Genomic DNA, 18,886 nt, shown 5'->3' with positions numbered 1-18,886 from the left:
TTTAATGTATGCTTATATATTTCAATGCCTGCTTTATTTCTTATATATTTAATGTATGCTTAATGTAATTTTAATTTAAAATTTTAGCATAATGGACAATTATAATCATGAAAAATTTTGAACTTTTTAAATATTAGATTTTACCTTTGATGTGGGAGGAAACGAGTCATTGATCAAAGCAGAAAAGAAACATTTCTCAAATACAGAAAAGACTGAGCTTAGGGGTAAACACAGCCAGGATTTTATCAAAAGAAACATTGAGGTATGTACTTAGAAGTTTAGAAATCAATATGTAAGATTAAATGAGTTATGAAATGAAAATAGTTGTGTTCATGGTCTTTAAATACTCTTTTGATCATGATACATGTATATGTAATTGAAACAGTGAATGTAACTGAAGAAAAGTTCTATGGACCATTACTTCACTTCGCTGTTTTTTATTCCATTCTACCTTATATTACCCCCTTTAAAGATGCTAGCTGCTGTTTGGTACATTTGTTTCTCTACCCGGAAACGAACCTGGTTCTTGCAGTTTGAAACACGTTTGTTTAGATGATAGCTTCAGACAATGTTTCCCAGATTTTAAATTGCATATTAGTAAAATTGGCCTTTTAAAGTAAGGAGACTGAGTTTATAGTTGGTGTATTTAGAAATTTGCAAGGAAAATGCTCCTGGAAGAGCTGGAGAGGCCAACAGGTTGTCTGCCTCTTTCCCTCTCCAGTTAGCTGAGCCTCCAGGAAGCCCACTTGTCACTTGCCTTGATTAGCTCCTTGCGTTAAAGGCTCAGCCTTGGTCTTACAGACCCTACAGCCTGTCTTGGTATGTCCTCAAGGCAGACTAACGCAGGGTAAAAGGGCTCCTCTATTAGACTAGAATGCTGATCAATTAATGTACAGCAAGAAATGTAGGTGCAGTGGACAGAAGGCTTGTGACAAACCACCCAGGCCATTACCAGATGAGTTACTAGGTGAGTGTGAAGTTATTCACAAGAGGGGAGAGTTAAATAATTCCTCACAGTTCAAACCTGATGTTCCTTCCACAGCTGGCATGTCATTTCCAGGCAGATTGGATTCATGGGTCAACGTGCCAATGACAGGATTGGCCTCTGGGACTCCCGCTTTTTCTCTTCATGTCCCTCTGATCTGAAGGAAACTTTCTCCAGCTTGATCTCTTTGCACTGGCCCATGTTGATTTACTTAATTTTCCAAGAGTGGTAGTGTTTTTTCTCAGAGCCAGCCCCACTATGGATTTCCCTTTTCCCCTTTTAACAATAATAGCTGACTCTTTATTCAAAGTCCTGATACAACGGTTTGGAAATGTCAAGGCAAGTTCATTTAGGAGCGGGCAGGATGTCTGGCTTGCAAGCAGGCACCTTTGTTTTGGGTGCGATGGAAGAGCGGTTTTGAAATGGGTGATGTTGAGAAGGACAAGAAGAGTTTTGTTCGGAAGTATGCCCAGTGCCCTACAGTGGGGAACGGAGGGAAGCACAAGACTGGGCCAGATCTCCACAGTCTGTTTGGGCAAAACACAGGGCAGGCCCCTGGGTTTTCTTACCTGGATGCCACCAAGAACAAAGGCATCGCCTGGGGAGAAGAGACACCAATGGAGAATTTGGAGAATCCCAAGAAGCACATCCCCGGGACAAAACTGATCTTCACTTGCATTAGGAAGACAGGGGAGGGAAGGGCAGACTCGATATCTTCCAAGAAACCATAGTTGACCACTACCTTATTTATTACAAAACAAGAATGTCTCATGACTTCTGTCTGTACCGTATTTCCATTGATCTCATACACCAGAACTCAGATCATGGACGTGGCTGATGGAATATTCCTTTTGGACAGTCCTCATTGAAATAAGATTGGCTTGTGGTTAAATGTATCTGATTAGCTTTTTTAACTTCTTTAGTAATTCTGGTTCAGCAAGCGCTGTCACTGTTTTCCCCTTCTAGAGAGATGATTGGAATCGATTGGTAATGTTCGACTTTTCTCAGAGATGGTAAATGCCATCTTGGGAGATGGGCTTTCTATTTTGATTTATATAAGTGTTACATTTATTTAAATATTGAGGAAATCCATTTACTATCTTACAGAACAGCAATACTCAGCTGTGTTTCATGTCATGTTCATTAGCTTGGTAAATGCAAGGGCTGAAGACAAGCTGGCATTGTCCACTTTCTCTTTTTGGTCTTAACTCTGCCAATTTAATTAAAATTCCCTGCATCTAAAATGTTGCCTTTTGCTTAATGAAAGGGATTTTTCATGTGGTTTATGTACAGTATTAAATCAAGAATATTTAACGCTTTTCACATTTTATGGATGATCTATAATGTAAGATACTTTTAGGATAGTGTGACAGGACATGGTAGCAAACCTGTCTTGTGAATTCCTCACTAAGTCAGACAAAGTTATAATTCAGGATTGTCTTTTAAACAGCTTTTTGAAAACCTAACTGTAGAATTACCATATATGTGTGATTGGTCATGGTGCTCTTATCAACTCATTAGAAGGATTAAAGTTGAGATATATCATCAGCACAAATTTGCAAGTTATGTGATAAAGCTTCAAATACTTACAAATAAAATCACATTAAAAAAAAAGAGCAATTTCATTTGGTAGATACATGTCACATAGGAAGTGGCAAGAGCTTCTTTCCAAATATCTCAATATATTATTACATTGATAAATACTATATAAAGAGAGGTTTGCCAACTGCCCATGTTTGTTTTATCTTATATTTTAAATAAAATGTTTGTTAAAATGGCTAACACGAGGGCCTGCTTAGAGCAGGAGTATCTTTGCTTGGAGCAAAAATTTGGCATCAAAGAAAAGTACCTCGCAAATGAAAAATGCCTGATCTCACAGATTTTGCCCAAGTGTATCTGTGCTATAGAAGGCTCAGTTCCCATTTTTATTTTCCTGAACTATGAATTGTCTTGAGTATTTACTATTTTTTATTAAAACATTCCGTAGTTGGCCAAGGATTCAGGGAAGCCAGTGGTTATGATGGACACAGAGAAGAAAAGGCTGATCGAACTTTTGAAGGACTTAGATGACAGAGATTTGGGGCTGCCCTGTCCTGAGGTATGTAAGCTCTAATATTCAATGACCTCTATGCTTCATCTTCTTCTTTTTTTTTTTTTTTCTGTAGTTTTGATTATTTATTTATTTTGGGAAGAAATTTATTTATTTGACAGAGAGCGAGCACAAGCAGAGGGAGCAGCAGGCAGAGGGAAGAGGGAGAGGCAGGATCCTCACTGAGCAGGGAGCCTGATGTGGGACTTGATCCCACGCCTCTGGGATCATGACTTGAGCTGAAGGCAGCAGCTTAATTGACTGAGCCACTTAGGCATCCCTCAACTTTTTATTTAAATTCCAGTTAATTAACAGTCTGTAATATTAGTTTTAGGTGTAGGGCTTAGTGATTCATCACTTACATACAATACCCAACACCTGTGGTCACCGCAGCCCGTGCCCTCCTTAATCCCCGTCACCTATTTAAACCACAATCCCTCCCTCAACCCTCAGTTTGTTCTCTATTGTTAAGAATCTGCTTTATGGCTTGCCTCTATCTTTTTTCCATCCCTATGTTCATTTGTTTTGTTTCTTAAATTCCACCTATGAGTGAGATCATATGGTATTTGTCTTTTTCTGAATTATTTCACTTAGTGTATGTAATACTCTCCAGCTCCAGCCACTTTGCAAACAATGCCTAATCTTGTCTGATCTTGGAAGCTAAACAGGGTTGGGCCAGTTTAGTACTTGGATGGGAGACCTCTACCCTTCTTAATTTTTATTTTTTTTATCATGTTATTGACTTCTTATCACAAATCTGAATACATCTTCAAATTATGGGACAATATTTTAAAAAATCCTGTTTTACAAAATGATGTTGATTGAATTTTTCAGATTTATTCTTGGCCTATTTGTTATCAACTCTCTGAGGATTATGTGATGTCACTGTGAGAGTGACTACACATTAGCGATCACAGTAACCTCTATCTGAGATGTAATAGGGCTTAGTCACTGATGACATATCTATGTGTTTCTCTGTGTCCTTTTATTTTGGACATTTCTTATTATCCCTAAGCTGGCTCCAGGGTATTTTGGTGTCATCTTCAGTAACCCTAAAGAGTACCATCCTGCTTCCGCCTTGAGCATCCAGGTCCCTGAAGCGTCCAAAGAGGGGAACAGCTTGCAGTCCAGGGTTCAAATGTGGGGTTTTTAGGGTGTGGGCAGGTCCCACGAGCAGGGAGTGGCTTAGCATTTGCTCTTGTTTGCCTACTAAACTTCCAGCAGTATCCTTTACTTCTATAAGGAAATGCATTCTCCTGGGTATCTTGAAGCCCCTAGCCCTGTCACCTAGTTTTATTTCTGTATGTTTAATAGAGGCATGATGGAGTGAAGGCTGCTGGCATCCTGCCCAGATCCCTTTTACCTGGTATCTTCTGTGCCTCCATCCCCCTACCCTGTGTCAAGGCCACATAGCTGCCTCCTTCCCTGGAATCTGGCCTTGCATTAAATGGGAGCTGAACAGCCTAGGGTAGCTCCCCCTCTCCAATCCCATCCCCTCCCAAATCAAGACAGGCTTGGGTCTGTGGAGCAGTTTGTCTTCCAGAGCTTCCCCAGGGGTCAGCTGAGGCCACATCCTTGCCTGGTTGTGTTTCCCTTGTCCTCACTTGCTTACCTCACATGGCTTCTCCTGGGAGCGTGCCCTCAGAAAGTCACTCGAGCAAGAATCCCTGTCTCAGGTTCTGCAACTAGACGGGCCTCAGATAAGTAGGTGCAGAGGGTCGTTTTTGCTGTAGGGACACAAGCTGTGCGTGAGCAACAGTACCTGTGACCAGCGGGGGAGGGCGTGCCAAGCCTTTGAGGCCCTCATTCCTCCTCAGCTGGTGGCTGAGGCTGGAAATCTCAGCCCAGGGCTCTCTGGATCCTCCAACGTATCAAGAGAAGCTAGAAATTCAGATTTTCTGTGGGAAATACTTTTAATACATTTAGATGTTGACAACTAATTTCATTTAAAAATGTCCTGTGCAGGCAAACAAAGTTGCTACCCCACCACCCTCACCCCAAATCACAGACAAATCTGCATATGTCACAGACTACAACCTCGGAAATGTTCTTTCCTGAGAAATTGCAGGCCCAGCGGGGGCTGTGTCTAGGAATGTAGGAAAGTGTTGCTGTGTCTGGGGCTGGCGAGATTGCCTGGGGAGATCCATCCCCTGACAGGCAGAGGATAGATAGCGAGGCCTCAGAACAGCTGGTATGTTCTCTGAAGCAGAGGCGAGAAGTAGGTAAAGCAAACTGCTAACCTCCCACAGAATCTGGAAATATTTTAGCTTTTGAACTTGTGGTAATTAATTTTATTAACAAAAGCTAAGATAACAATAAAACTTTTTTTTTTTTTAAACAGTAGGACTTAAGGGACCTGCGTCTCATCTTGGTTTTATTATTAAGATGTTAGGCGAGCTGCTAGCCATTGGTTCTCTGGGTTCCAAACTATGGCATGGTAGATCTTCCTTATGTACCCAGAAAGGATTTAACAGTGAATTTTTATTATTAAATATTGCCTTTTACGTATTATTTTGGTTAGTATTTGTGTCTTGTCCCTCTCTTTATTTTTAACTCTTTTCTATCCTTTACTTTTATTTTTAGGTAGATTATTTACAAATACCCTATAGCTGGATTTTTGTTATTGTTGTTGTGTCTTTGTTTCTTTATCTTTTGTTATTATTTCCTTATTCTTAATCTTTTAATGAGGATATTTGATTTATTCATTTATATTATGACTTCTGACAGTGTTTAGACCTCCCCCCCATCTTGTTATTTCATTGATTAGATTTATTTTGTTTTCTTTCTTTCTTTTCTTTTCTTTTCTTTTCTTTCTTTTTTTTTTTTTTTTAAAGATTTTATTCTTTTATTTGACAGAAAGAGAAAGAGAGTGAGCACAAGCAGGTGGAGCAGGAGGCAGAGGGAGAGGGAAAAGCAGGCTCCTTGCTGAGCTGAGAGTTGGATGTGGGATTCGGTCCCAGAACCCAGGGATCATGACCCAAGCCAAAGACAGACGCTCAACCGACAGAACCACCCAGGCGGGCGTCCCTAGATTTATTTAGTTTTCTAAACTTCATCTCCTTTTCCTCTCATAGTTTGAGGATTCAGTTCAGTATTTTATATCTGATCTGGTGCTGCTAATCCTCAATTTCTTAAAATACATTAAAATGTCTGTATTTTTTCTCAACTTCAATAATTACCCTCTAAAATCTTGTCTCTTAACAAGGCAGGACCCGGCACCGTGACCCAAGCCAAAGGCAGAAGCTCAACTGACTGAGCCACCGAGGAACCCCATCTACTATATTCTTAAACCATACCAAACTTCTTCAAATTCCTCAAATTTGCTATAGTCGTTGGCACTTATGTGTGTCTTTTTCTTTCTGGAGTGCTAACTCATCCTCCCATTTCCGACAAATGACTGTGCAACTAAAAGAGAGTGACTAGGGTGGTAATTATGTTTTAATTCCCCAGAACCTCCTGCCCTTGGGTGGTTCTTTATAGTGGCATGTTTAATTGTGAAAACAGGGTAGTCTTTTGAATCTCTCTAGGATACTAAGAATTTTTAAAAGGTTTCTTTTTTTTAAATACTTATTTATTTTAAAAAAGAGTATTTACTTGAGACAGTGAGAATGAGAGAGAGAGAGAGAGTGAGCACAAATGGGGGAAGGCAGAGGGAGAGGAACAAGCAGACTCCCTGCTGAGGAGGGAACCCAATGTGGGACTCGATTCCAGGACCCTGGAATGAGCTGAAGACAGACGCTTAACTGACTGAGCCACCGAGGCGCCCCTAATTTATTTTTTTAAAGTAATCTCTACACCCAGCAGGGGGCTCGAACTCACAACCTGGAGATCAAGAGTTGCATGCTTCTCCTGCTGAGTCAGCCAGGAGCCCCTAGAAGATTTCTTTCTATTTGGGGAATTTACACTTGTAATGAATGGCACTCCCCAAAGCCATTTTGCCTCTATTGGCAAAATGAGTTTTGCATTATATCTCAAATTACCCATATCTAAATCAGTGTTGAATGTGAGGGTTTGGTTGTAGACCCTTGGTTACCAGACTGAGCGCTCACTGTAAAGGAGGGTGGTGAAGAGCATTTTCTGGGTTCTGTCTTAGGGAGGCAAAACTTCTGAAAGCTACAAATTTCCCACATTAGCAAGGTGCTAGAAGGTGCTAGATGGAAAAACATGATACCATCTCCTACATATTTCATATAATTTCCCTCTGTGACAGAATAATGCATGAAACATTTACATTTCTGTTGAATTTAATCTGACATTCTCTTTTATTTCCAGTGTCATTAAAAAAGAATTCCATTCAAATAAAAATTTTGGATTTATCACCCAAATATTTAGCCATTGGTTCCATAGTTTCATTATTTGGTGACTCATTATTTTTCATTTAGATCATATAGTATTTATATCCCTTGTTTTTAGGAAAAATTAACGGGAGTTTCTTATTTGTGACAAAAAACTATTTTTTATAATGATGTATAATAACTTTCACTGCCGATTCACAAGTGTATTTAAAATGTTTATTAATATATCATATCCTTGTGTGGATGTACTACAGTCTCTTCACTTTTCCCTATTTTTAGACATTTGGACTTTTTGTAATTATTCTTTACTCTAAATGACATGGCAAAAACATATAAGTCAGTGTTCTGGGTTGCAAGAAACAGAGATGGACTTCAGTGGAAAAAACAGAATAAATGTATTGGAGAGTTGTATAGTCCACAGACTTGGTGGGAAGTTCGGCAGGTATCAGGATACCCAGAAACATGGCTATGGAAACTCCTTAGAAACAGGCTGGTTAGGGGTTGTGTCATAGCCAGCAGTCACCCCCACTAGATGATTGCTGCTACCAGTACTGGTAAGCCCAAGATTACTGCTATCGCCATTAATTACGGTCTCACTTCCCCTGCATCTTTGTATCTCTTTCCCTCAAGAGTCAAAAATCCAGGGTGTTGACTTCTGACTGGCTAATTCTGGGTCATTTGCTTGTCTTCCTGATGCCAAGGGCGGGCAGAAGAGGTGTCTGTTAGGGACCTGTTTCCTACTAAGGCTCATGCAGTGTTTGGTTTTACTGAAACAGGAAGGGAGATTGGATGCTGGGGTTAGGGCGAGACGTAATTCTTGCTGTGTGTTTTTGCATGTATCTCTTGTGGTTACCACTTAGGGATTGATTCCTGGTATTAGAGTCATGAAACCAAAGTGTATGAAATTTTTAAACTTCCTTGCCCTCCATTTGCCCTTTTATTCTTAGTTTTTTTCATGATTCTTCTGTCCTTGTGCTACATGTTTCTCTGGGTAACCTCATCCATTCCCATGGTTCAAGGGTTTAAGCCATCATAGAGATGTGGGTGAGTCCATAATACTTATTTCCAATCTAGGTCTCTATCTTGAACTTCAAATATATTTAACTACCTAACATAATCTATGGATATCCTAGGGACATCTATGAATATCAGAAGTTCCCAAACAGAATTCGCCATTTTTCTCCTTGAACCTATTATGTCTTCTGTATTCCCTCACTTGGTCAATATGACCACTATACACCCCTAGTTCTCAGAATCCAGATTTTGTTTTTCATCTTTGATCCTTGTTCCTCCTTTCACTCTTCCATCAAATTATCTCCAGATTCTGTAAATTCTACTCCCTAATTATCTCTGGTATCTGTCCTGTGTTCTGTATTCCTTCGTTTGGGTGCTCATCACTTAAGTTCTAGATTATGGCTTCTGCTTTTTTTTTTTTTTTTTAATTTAAAGATTTATTTATTTGAGGGAGAAAGAGAGCACATGCATGTGAATGTGAGTTGGGGGAGCAGCAGAGAGGGGGAGAGAGAGAGAGAATCCTTGAGGAGACTCCCCGATGCTCGATCCCAGGACCCTGAGACCATGACGTGAGCCCAAATCAAGAGTTGGCTGCCCAACCGACTGAGCCACCCAGGTGCCTGAACTTTTGTATCTTAACTGGAATTTCTGCTTCCAGTCTTGTCTTCACCAGCTCCAGTTTGAAAGATTTTATTTACTTATTTTGGAGATAGAGAGTGAGAAAGAGCATGCATGTGTGCACAGGGGGAGGAGTAGAGGGAAGAGGGACAAGCTGATTCTGTGCTGAGCACAGAGCCCCACATGGGGCTCAATCCCACCACCCTGAGACCATGACCTGAGCTGAAATCAAGAGTCCAGCGCTTAACCAACTGGGCCACCAGGCACCCCACCAGCCCGTTTTAAAATGCATAGCCAATCATGTTGCTTCCTTGATTAAGATGTGATGAAGATTGATTATTTCTTCCAGGAAGCCTTCTCCAACCATATTATCTCTCTGCTCCCTCATGTCCACAAAGGTTTTTGACCCTCACTGTTCCCCATGGCACCTTGGGCTCACCAGCACTCTTGATACCTTGTTAAAATCTTTGCTGCCTAAAGACCTAGAACTCCTTAAAAGCAAAGCTTATGAGATTCTTACTGAATGACCAGTGCCCAGTGTAATGCCTGTGGACGTTGGGTGCTCAGTACAGGATTTCTGAATGAACGTTATGAATGCACTTTAACCTATTATTAAACATGTGTTTGTTGAAGAAGGAATTAGATGACCAGTTAAGCTCATGGGACCAAACAGCTGCGTTTATAGATCCTATGTTACCTTTCAGGGACAGATCTTGAAAATACCATGTCCATTATGGGGGAAACACTATTTCTTCCTATTCAACATATCAGAAACCACTTTTTCAAAGTGGAGAAATGAGAATGCTGTAAGAACCAAACTGCGAGGCTAAGAGATTTATTCCACAGGGAAAAACCACACAAAATGTAGGATATACTTTATACAGATTTGAGAGATAATGAAACCATACATAATATAATTTTTTTCTTTCCATATCCCAATGTTAATTTTGTGGGGTTTTTTTTTTTTTTTTTTTGGTATTGTTTTGGGGTGTGTGTGTGTGTGTGTGTGTGTGATGAGCATTGCTATTGCTGTAGCAGTTTGAAAGGTATATTTTGGAAAGAAAAAAACATAGCATTGGAATGACTTGGTGACCCTTGCTTGTTTGCTCTTAGGGGGATCAGTCTGGCTGGCTGGTTCCAGGAGAAGGATACACACTTGCAACCACCCAGCACCAGCAGCTTGCTGAAATTGACTCAAAGCTCCAAGAACTTTCTGCAGCCTCACCAACAACTTGCAGCATTTCTCCAAGACTTGAAAACCAGAGTGATCAGGTAGATTTAAGAGCACATAGATTGTTCAGGTTTGTGCGCTAAAGCTAGTTTACAGGATTTGACAATCTGCTTGTTAACTAAAGAGGTTTCTTCCCAAATGTTTTTTCCATGACTACAAACTCAGTGACAGTAAGTTCCATAAGTGTGTGTGTTGAGTGTATTTTTCTTTGGTGACTTCACTTCCTCTTCATTTTCCTTTCAGTTGGTAATTTGCTGGGAGGGGTCCCTTGGGAAATATTTGTTTTGATGTTATTATGTTTTTCTGATTTAAGCTAATTCTTGATCATGATCAGAAGACAGGCTAGGGAAGAAAATTGATAAAGCACTCATTTGTCCTTTAAGAGCCTTACTTCTCTCTCAATTCCTCTGGTTCTAGGTATCAGCAATGGCAGCTGCTTGTCCCTCATGCTGCCAGATTCTTCTTTTAATTTAACATCAAGGAGTGAAGCTCATTCCGCTGATGACTTCTCTCCTATGAGGATTTTGAAATGAATGTGTTTCCTCTCTTGCTAGCTCTCTCAAAGAATTGTTTACAATTTTCTGTGTAGAAAAACAGAAGAGTAACAGCAGCTTTGTAAAAGTAAAATTCTGTGTCTCACCCCCTCAATGCTTCATAGGATCTAGTTTGGGGTCGAGTGGTAGTTTTTACTCAAAGAGAAGACGGCTAGTTTTTTGTTATTCTACCTCTTCCGGTTTTGTAGACATTTCACCAAAACATTTTCTGTACATGACTTTTTCAGTCCTAAAAAAGACTTAAAAATTAATATTCTATAGGTAATAATTCTGTCTTATACGGAGTCTCGAAGCCATGGATCGAAGTTTGAGGATCTGGCCAGTTGAAACTGCTTCAGGGGAAAGGAGGAGCATTAAGATGTTCTAAAGCAAGTTTGGTCGCTGGCAAAACCTGTATGGAGCCATGTCGGCTTCCTTAGCTTATGTGCGCTAGGGCCAGACACAGCTGCTGCTGAGCCTCTACGCACCAGGGGTGGCGGTAGTCGAAACCACTTGTTTCTGGACTGGGATAGGAGTTCTTGGGAAAGAGAGACTCGGAATCTCTGGCCCCACCCAAATGTACCCCAGGATTTTGACAGCAGTTACGCCACTTGTTTATTTATGTTTCTGGGTGTCATTTCCCAAAAGCAGGAATCCGAGACGGGGAAATAAAATTGCTCAGGGGTGCTTTTTGTTCTTTTTTGTGTTCTAGCTGATTTTGTTGTGGTTGTTGGTGTTACTGGACTTCAAGGGTAGTTTAGATCTTAAAGCTGAGTAATGATCCTAAAGATTAAAATAAAATACCTTTTCTGTGGCAGTCAAATGTTATTATTAAGGAGAGATGGAGAATTTAGAGATTTGTTTAGCTACTAGGGCTTAGATAAAGTGACTCTGGTAAGATTCTGTCATCATCATTTAAGTCACATTTTCAGAGTTCACATTTATAGTTCAGAAAAATATTTTAAAAATACTAAAAGGGAAAACCAGTGTATTACTTAGGTGTCACATACTGACATTTTATGTTTTTATGTGAAACAACATATGGATAGAGAGAAAAGAGAAAACTGCATTTTGGGACTCCCATTGGATACAGAAACAGAAATGTAACATCATAGCTGATGAAAAGAAATAATTAATGATTCTTGCATCCAAAAAAAAAAAAAATGCCTTTGAGCTTTTGTTCATTTTCCTCTTGGCATTTCCTCATTTCTAACTAAAACCAGCATTGCACATTGAATTTTCAAGCCAGAAATGCTAACGTGGCAAATTATTTTGCAGATATTATTTTTGGATTGGAATCCTTTCTGGATAAATATACTGAAAAGTATCGTGGTTAAACCTTGCGTATCTGTGCAGTTGATGAATGGGCTCCAATCTGTTGCTGAACCACAAATATTCATAGTGCTTATTCACATGATTTTTATTTTTAACCCTTCTGCAAACCATTAACTCATCCGTAATTTTTCCTCCATGCTCCTTATGAAAGAATGTCTTTCAAGTGGAATATGAATTCTGTTTTTCAGCAAATTGGTTCCGCAATATTCATCAAGTGCTCCCTGTGTAGGAATTGTAGGGGACTGAATGACAAGGCAGGCGAATGTGGAACTGTGGAGTCAAAAAGCCTAGCTTCAAGCTCTGGCTCCTCCACTTCCTAGCTCCGAGGCCTTGGGCATTAATCAGAAGTGCCCGGAGTCCTAGTTTCCTTGTCTGTGCAGTAGTAATAATAGTATCATTCTTTAGGGCTTTTTTATTTTTTATTTTTATTTTTTAAAATTTCTTTTCAGCATAACAGTATTCATTGTTTTTGCACCACACCCAGTGCTCCATGCAATCCGTGCCCTCCTTAATGCCCTCCACCTGGCTCCCCCAACCTCCCACCCCCACCCCTTCAAAACCCTCAGACTGTCTTTTAAAGGGTGGAGAAGTTGATTGTGTAAAGTACTCAGCACTGTGTCTGACACAAAACTCAACCGATGATGTTATTATAATAATAATAAGCGGCTTAAGGAACACCTTTTCTTTCTTTATTTACACATAGATAACTGTGGTACAAGTCCACATAGATGAGCACTATAGAAAGCTCTAGATGCAAAGTGCTGTGCTGCTACTGGGGAGAGAGAGAAAGCACACCAGAAGGAATATCAAGAAAGTCCAGTTCTACAAGTGAGGGAGAGGAGGAGGAAGGGAAACTAGTGAATGAGGAAGAAGGGGCCAGAGGTCCAGAGGAGATTGCCATTATACAGCATGAGGTTGAGAACTGGTGGTGTGCATGGCAAATTTGACCCACATATGGGTTTCCTTTAGTCCACAGAGGGTTCACAAAACTTTTTTAAGATTTATTTATTTATTTATTTGACAGAGGGAGAGAGAGATCACAAGCAGGCAGAGAGGCAGGCAGAGAGAGAGGCGGGAAAGAAGGCTCCCTGCTGAGCAGAGACCTCCATGCGGGACTCCATCCCAGGACTCTGGGATCATGACCTGAGCCGAAGGCAGAGGCTTAACCCACTGAGCCACCCAGGCGCCCCTACAATTTTTTTTTTTAAGCCAACATTTCAGAATTGGGTGAATTCATATAAACATCTATACTTCTAGTTTTTCTTGAGAAATGAGAGAATCCAGTATTTAACCTGAATCCTTGCTTGGCAGCATACAGGATTATTTTGAGAGGCAACTGCGGCTTTCTGTGGAGCACAGATTGTCCCGTTAGCCACAGTATTCACAACTCCATGTTGTATTGTAGGCCCTGAGGCCTCCTTCACACACTGGGGTCACTTTCCCAGCCCCTGTGCAGGCTGTCAAAATACGGTTGAATGCCTGCTTGTTTCATCGGAGAGGCTCTGGTGGCTGACAGCAATTGTCCAGATTGGCACGTGCCTTCATCTCCAACCTCCAAGCAGCTTGTAGCACCCTGGAGGGTAGTTGTGGAATGACCTTACAGTGAAAGAAGTACCACAATATGGAAACCGATCTTACCAAGAGTAGAGAAAGTATGTCCTGGAGGGGAGGAGCACAGATAAAGGTTATTTGCTGAAGGCACTGTATTTTAAAAAATTCCTTTAGAGATTTATTTTGTTTTGTTTTGTTTTTATTTTGGTTAAGGAAACAGTTTCCCAAACAAGTTGAAATGTGTAGACTTTCTGACTTACCAACAATGGCAGCTATAAGGGGCTACAGGAGTAGGTATGTAGGCCTAGGAGGATAAACGTACTCCAGTCAGAACAATTTGAGGGGCTCCAGAAATGTGACTCAGGGATTAAGGAAGTCATTGTGAAAGGAGCAGTTAAGAAATCTTCTTTTCCTCTTGAGCTTGCTGATTAGGATATTCTCAGAGGATACCCTGGCCTGGCTCTTAAGTTTATGGCAATATTTTCAAAGCAGAATTTGGTGTTCATGTATCTTATTTCCTTAGTGTAAAACAAAGCATGTGGTCACATTCAGAAGGAAGAATGGCGTATTACTACTACTGCTGTAATGTGAATAATATCACATGGGTGCCATTTTTACATCTGGTTTTTATTTTCATTTCATCTTAGCAAAAGAGAACTAATCGAAGCAATTTTTTTCTTAAGATCTGTGGTTTAACTGTGCGTACCTATCCATATCTCCAGTTCCTAACCCTCTAACAAATCAGTTAGTTCTTTCCTTATATTGTAAATCCCACCATAAAATTGACTGATGTTCTATAATTTAGTCGCCATATTTTTTTGTAGCTGTCTTAGATTCCAGCTTTCTCCAGAAATATCTAAGAAATAGGAGTTACGTGGGTATTTAGTTTCTTAAGTCCTTAGCAACTGAATTCAATCATAAATTCTATTCAGTTTGGCTCTTGTAAAGAAGTGTAATTTATTCATGTCATGCAATCTGTCTTACTAAATCTAGAATTACAGTTCATGGTTAGATTTTTTTTTCCCTGTTGGAGAGGATCTTCCAATTGTCCTCATTGACAAGAGGCATTTCTCTGTCCCTAAACCAGCTAGTTTAACTGAATATAAAGGCCTCCCTTAGTTTGATTTATTTATTTTTTTGTTCTTACAATGTTTATTCAGTTGTACACATTTTGGTAAGACCAACAAAAAATTAATGCACGTTTGATTGATGAAAACTGTAGTTGTGTTCATCTTTTTTCTTACCAAGAGCATACTGTTGCTGACATCAACAATTAGCTGTTTTTTTTTTTTTGTCTCTTCCTGTTTCAACATTTGCTAAAGCTGAGGAAATAGAAAATGTTATTTGACATATAATCCTGAAAGATGTTTCACTGTTAGGTCCAGAGGTTTGCAAAGTCCCGATGATGGCCAAGTAGTCTACTTGATGTCAGAGTACTCAATATACTGGTTGAGGGTAGGAAACTGGGAATTTTTTATGTATGCTAGGCATAAACACAGAAATCTTATTAACCATTGGCTCATTTTCAAAAACTATAGATGTATGCTATAAAAGCATGGATTTTTGGATTGAGGAATAAACAAGAAGTTGCTTTGAAGGTCATTGCTAACCTGTCCAACATTCCCAAATAAATCTGGGGAATTTCTCTCGCCTCTTATGTTTTACGGACTACTTAAAGTTTAAAAATTATTTATTTATTTATTTATTTGACAGAGATCACAAGTAGGCAGAGAGGCAGGCAGAGAGAGAGGGGGAAAGCAGGCTCCCTGCTGAGCAGAGAGCCCGATGCGGGGCTGGATCCCAGGACGCTGAGATGATGACCTGAGCCAAAGGCAGAGGCTTAACCTGCTGAGCCCCCCAGGTGCCCCTACTTTAAAGTTTATATTTATATTTCTTTTTTCTTTTTAAAGATTTTATTTGTTTATTTCACAGAGATCACAAGTAGGCAGAGAGGCAGGCAGAGAGAGAGGAGGAAGCAGGCTCCCTGATAAGCAGAGAGCCTGATGCGAGACTCGATCCCAGGATCCTGAGATCATGACCCGAGCCGGAGGCAGAGGCTTAACCCACTGAGCCACCCAGGCACCCCTACTTTAAAGTTTATATTTATATTTCTTTATTTTTCTATGTTAAGTCTCCTGTGTAGTCAAGGCATCTTTCGTTTCATGGCAATATACTAAAATGGTAAAAACAATTTGGCCAAAAGACTTTTTTCCTTTCTTCTTCTACTGCCTGGCAAATGACCCATCAGATGACAGAAAAATAGCAATGGCCTTTTGAAAAGCATAGCTTTTGAAAACATGGGGCACATTGGCTTTATTTAGGCAGGTTTGTATTTTCCTGTTTAGCTAGCTTCAAAGACCCCTGTTGGCTCAGTCAACACTACAGATATTTTTCTAAGGTTGAACTTAGAATCCTTTGCAGTCAACTAGTCAAATCAACAAATATCTATTGACCTCAAGGACAGTTCTCTTCTGGTGGCTTCTTGGGTATTCCCGTGCATATCACAGAGAGCTTTTCCTGAACTGAATTTTACTTTTACTGAATAAAAGCATTCCTATATGTCTCAGAAACATAGAAACCATATGGCTGGTCAGATAATCTGCTCAAACATTACTACCATAGGAATTGAAGATATTTCCTGAGGATCATGAAAACAGTACTGGTTGGCACTTTGATGTGACAGCAGAACCCCTCTTGGTACCACAAGAGCTTCTTGAATATGGTGCCAGTGGGAAAGTTTTGGCAGAATCAATGATTACCTTTTTTTGCTCCCTCATGGCCTCTCTTTCCTTGCATGCTGTCCTTCAAATATTTGAACTATATGGTTATGCTATCAGATCACGACTGAGGAAGGATGTTACATATCCTTGGGTTCAGCTGTAGAGAATTACACACTCATAAGCTATGAGAGTTGGAAGAAAATTCTTTTGGAAGAAATTGAGACCCAGAAGGAGAAAGTGACTTGCTTAAAAGTATATTACTCGGGACGCCTGGGTGGCTCAGTTGGTTAAGCAGCTGCCTTTGGCTCAGGTCATGATCCCAGCGTCCTGGGATCGAGTCCCATATCAGGCTCCTTGCTCCGCAGGGAGCCTGCTTCTCCGTCTGATTCTGCCTTCCACTCTGCCTTCCACTCTGTCTGCCTGTGCTCGCTCTCGCTCGCTCTCTCTGACAAATAAATAAAATCTTTAAAAAAAAAAAAGTATATTACTGGTTACACCAGTAGAACTGGGGCTAACATCTAAGCATTGGACCAGTACCTTGGGGTACAGAGAGTCACATTGTCAGAGCAGAACAGAAATAGTCTTGGTAGAATAGTATTTTTGTTTTCCTAAAAATAAAATATGACTTCTGCTTATGAAATAAATACAAGGGTATTATAGAAAATTTAGGAAATACAAAAACATCTACGAAAAATAAGATGAAAGAGTCAAGATTTTTACCGTCAAGTTGAATTTCCTTCTAGTCTACTTCTCTACAAATACACACACACACACACACACACACACACACACACACATACACACAGTCTACCCATTAGAGTTTTGGGCAAGAAAGAGAAAAACACCTAGCTTGGATTTTGAAGATAAGTAAATGAAGGAACTATTAATAGATTTAAAGGAGCCAATAAGGGATGTTGGCACACCTAGGGACTAGCACCATTGAGTAGGGGGAAGAAGAAGTGTATTGGAGCTCAGGGAAAGCTGGAGCTGTGGGAGAAGTACCAGCCATCCAAAATTGTAATCATAGAAGGTATGGGCAAAGGATTTACCAACCTTTCCCCCTTTGGCATGAGAATTTGAACGGTAGTTAACTTCCTCACTGTTTCCCTGGCAGTTTGATGAAGGTTGGAATGTTGCCAAGGGTTAGGAAGCAACTTTGCCTATGCTAAAAATGACGCCAGGACTGGGAGAATTATGAAGACCTGGTGGGGAAGCCATACCTTGGGTCTGTCTAAATGCAGTGATTACAGAGTGGCATGTCCCTTGCTAGGACCCTGTGGGGGAGTGCCTGTGGCGTCATTTCCAGAGATGATGTTCTTATGAGATAAAAAGCTTTTAAACCAGGGTAGCTTCCTTGCTCCTTGCACCTGAACTGCCATGGCATGGTCTGTAACAGAAACTCCCGCTGAGGAGGGAGTCCTGACACTGCCCTGCTGTGTTTCATGTCCTATGTTCTTCTCAATAACTTCTCTCCACATGTGGTCTCTGTCTTTGAGCATGAATATTCAGTTGAATCTAAGAAAACTCTCCTGTTGGGCACCTGATGGGATATATTGCTGCCAAAATAGGGAGGAGAGTGGGAAAATACTGCCAGCTCTCTCTTCTCCAGCTCTCCAGTGTCTCGCCACATTGACTAAACCTAACCACAAAACAGAGGTCAAGGGGAAAGAGTCCCATTGTCCTAGCTTGTGTCAGGTGCTTCCCATAGTTTGTTAGTTTATCATTCTCCTGTTGATGGACATTCGCCTGTATGCATAAAGCTGCTATGAACATGTGTGCACGGGGCTTTAGTCATGTTTCCATTTCTCCTGGATAGATTCATGGGAGTGGAATTGCTGGGTCCTAGGATAGACAGCATCGAACTTTTCAAGAAACTACCAAACAATTTTCCATAGTGGTTGTACCATCGTATATTTCCACTAAGAACACCTGAGAATTCCTCTTGGTCCACACCTTTATAATATTTGGTGTTAACAATTGTTTTCATCTGGGCCATTTTAGTGGCTGTGTAGTGATATCTTGTGATTTTATTTTACATTTCCCTGATGACTTACTGATGTTAGGATTTCTTCATGTACTTGTTTGTCATTCACATATCTTTTATGAAGTATCTATTCAAGTCATTTTTAAAGCTAGATTTATTTTTTTTTAGTATTTCTCCTTTATTATTGAATTGTGTGAGTCCCTTACATATTATGAATACAAGTCCTTTGACAGATTTGTGTGTTTTAATACTTTATTCTCAGTCTGTGGATTGCCTTAATGGTGGCTTTGAATAAGCAAAATTTAATATATTGATGAAGTCTGATTTAGAAATGGTTTTCTTTCTATGTCTTTTCTTTGCCTACTCAAAGATGAAAAAGAAATCATAGTTGTAAATTATTAAAATGCCATCCCTTTTAAAAAAAACGATTTCCATTTTGAAATGAAATCCAGTTTGGATGCTTTTCATTTCCCTACATTTTATTGACTGAATGTTTGTGTCCACTCAAAATTCATATGTTGAAATCTAATC

At 40.0% G+C, this 18,886-nt stretch overlaps 2 protein-coding genes across 2 annotated transcripts in view; both read left to right on the top strand.

Annotated features, from left to right (window-relative positions):
• The window catches only part of FSIP1 (fibrous sheath interacting protein 1), a 181,387-nt gene that overhangs the window by 39,296 nt on the left and 123,205 nt on the right, over positions 1-18,886 (top strand). The window contains exons 7-9 of the mRNA XM_059371172.1: positions 138-262; positions 2,973-3,083; positions 10,115-10,273. Of these exons, the coding sequence (XP_059227155.1) occupies positions 138-262; positions 2,973-3,083; positions 10,115-10,273 (395 nt within the window). The remainder of the gene's footprint in view (positions 1-137; positions 263-2,972; positions 3,084-10,114; positions 10,274-18,886) is intronic.
• LOC132029174 (cytochrome c-like) lies at positions 1,408-1,716 on the top strand. Its single transcript, XM_059418515.1, has one exon. It carries the CDS (start codon positions 1,408-1,410, stop codon positions 1,714-1,716), a length of 309 nt encoding a protein of 102 aa, XP_059274498.1.

This window comes from Mustela nigripes, chromosome 13 (assembly GCF_022355385.1).
Source record: "Mustela nigripes isolate SB6536 chromosome 13, MUSNIG.SB6536, whole genome shotgun sequence".
In the NCBI taxonomy this organism is placed as follows: domain Eukaryota; kingdom Metazoa; phylum Chordata; class Mammalia; order Carnivora; family Mustelidae; genus Mustela; species Mustela nigripes.
Note: the sequence above shows the minus strand (reverse complement) of the source record. Positions and strands in the feature narration are given on the sequence as shown.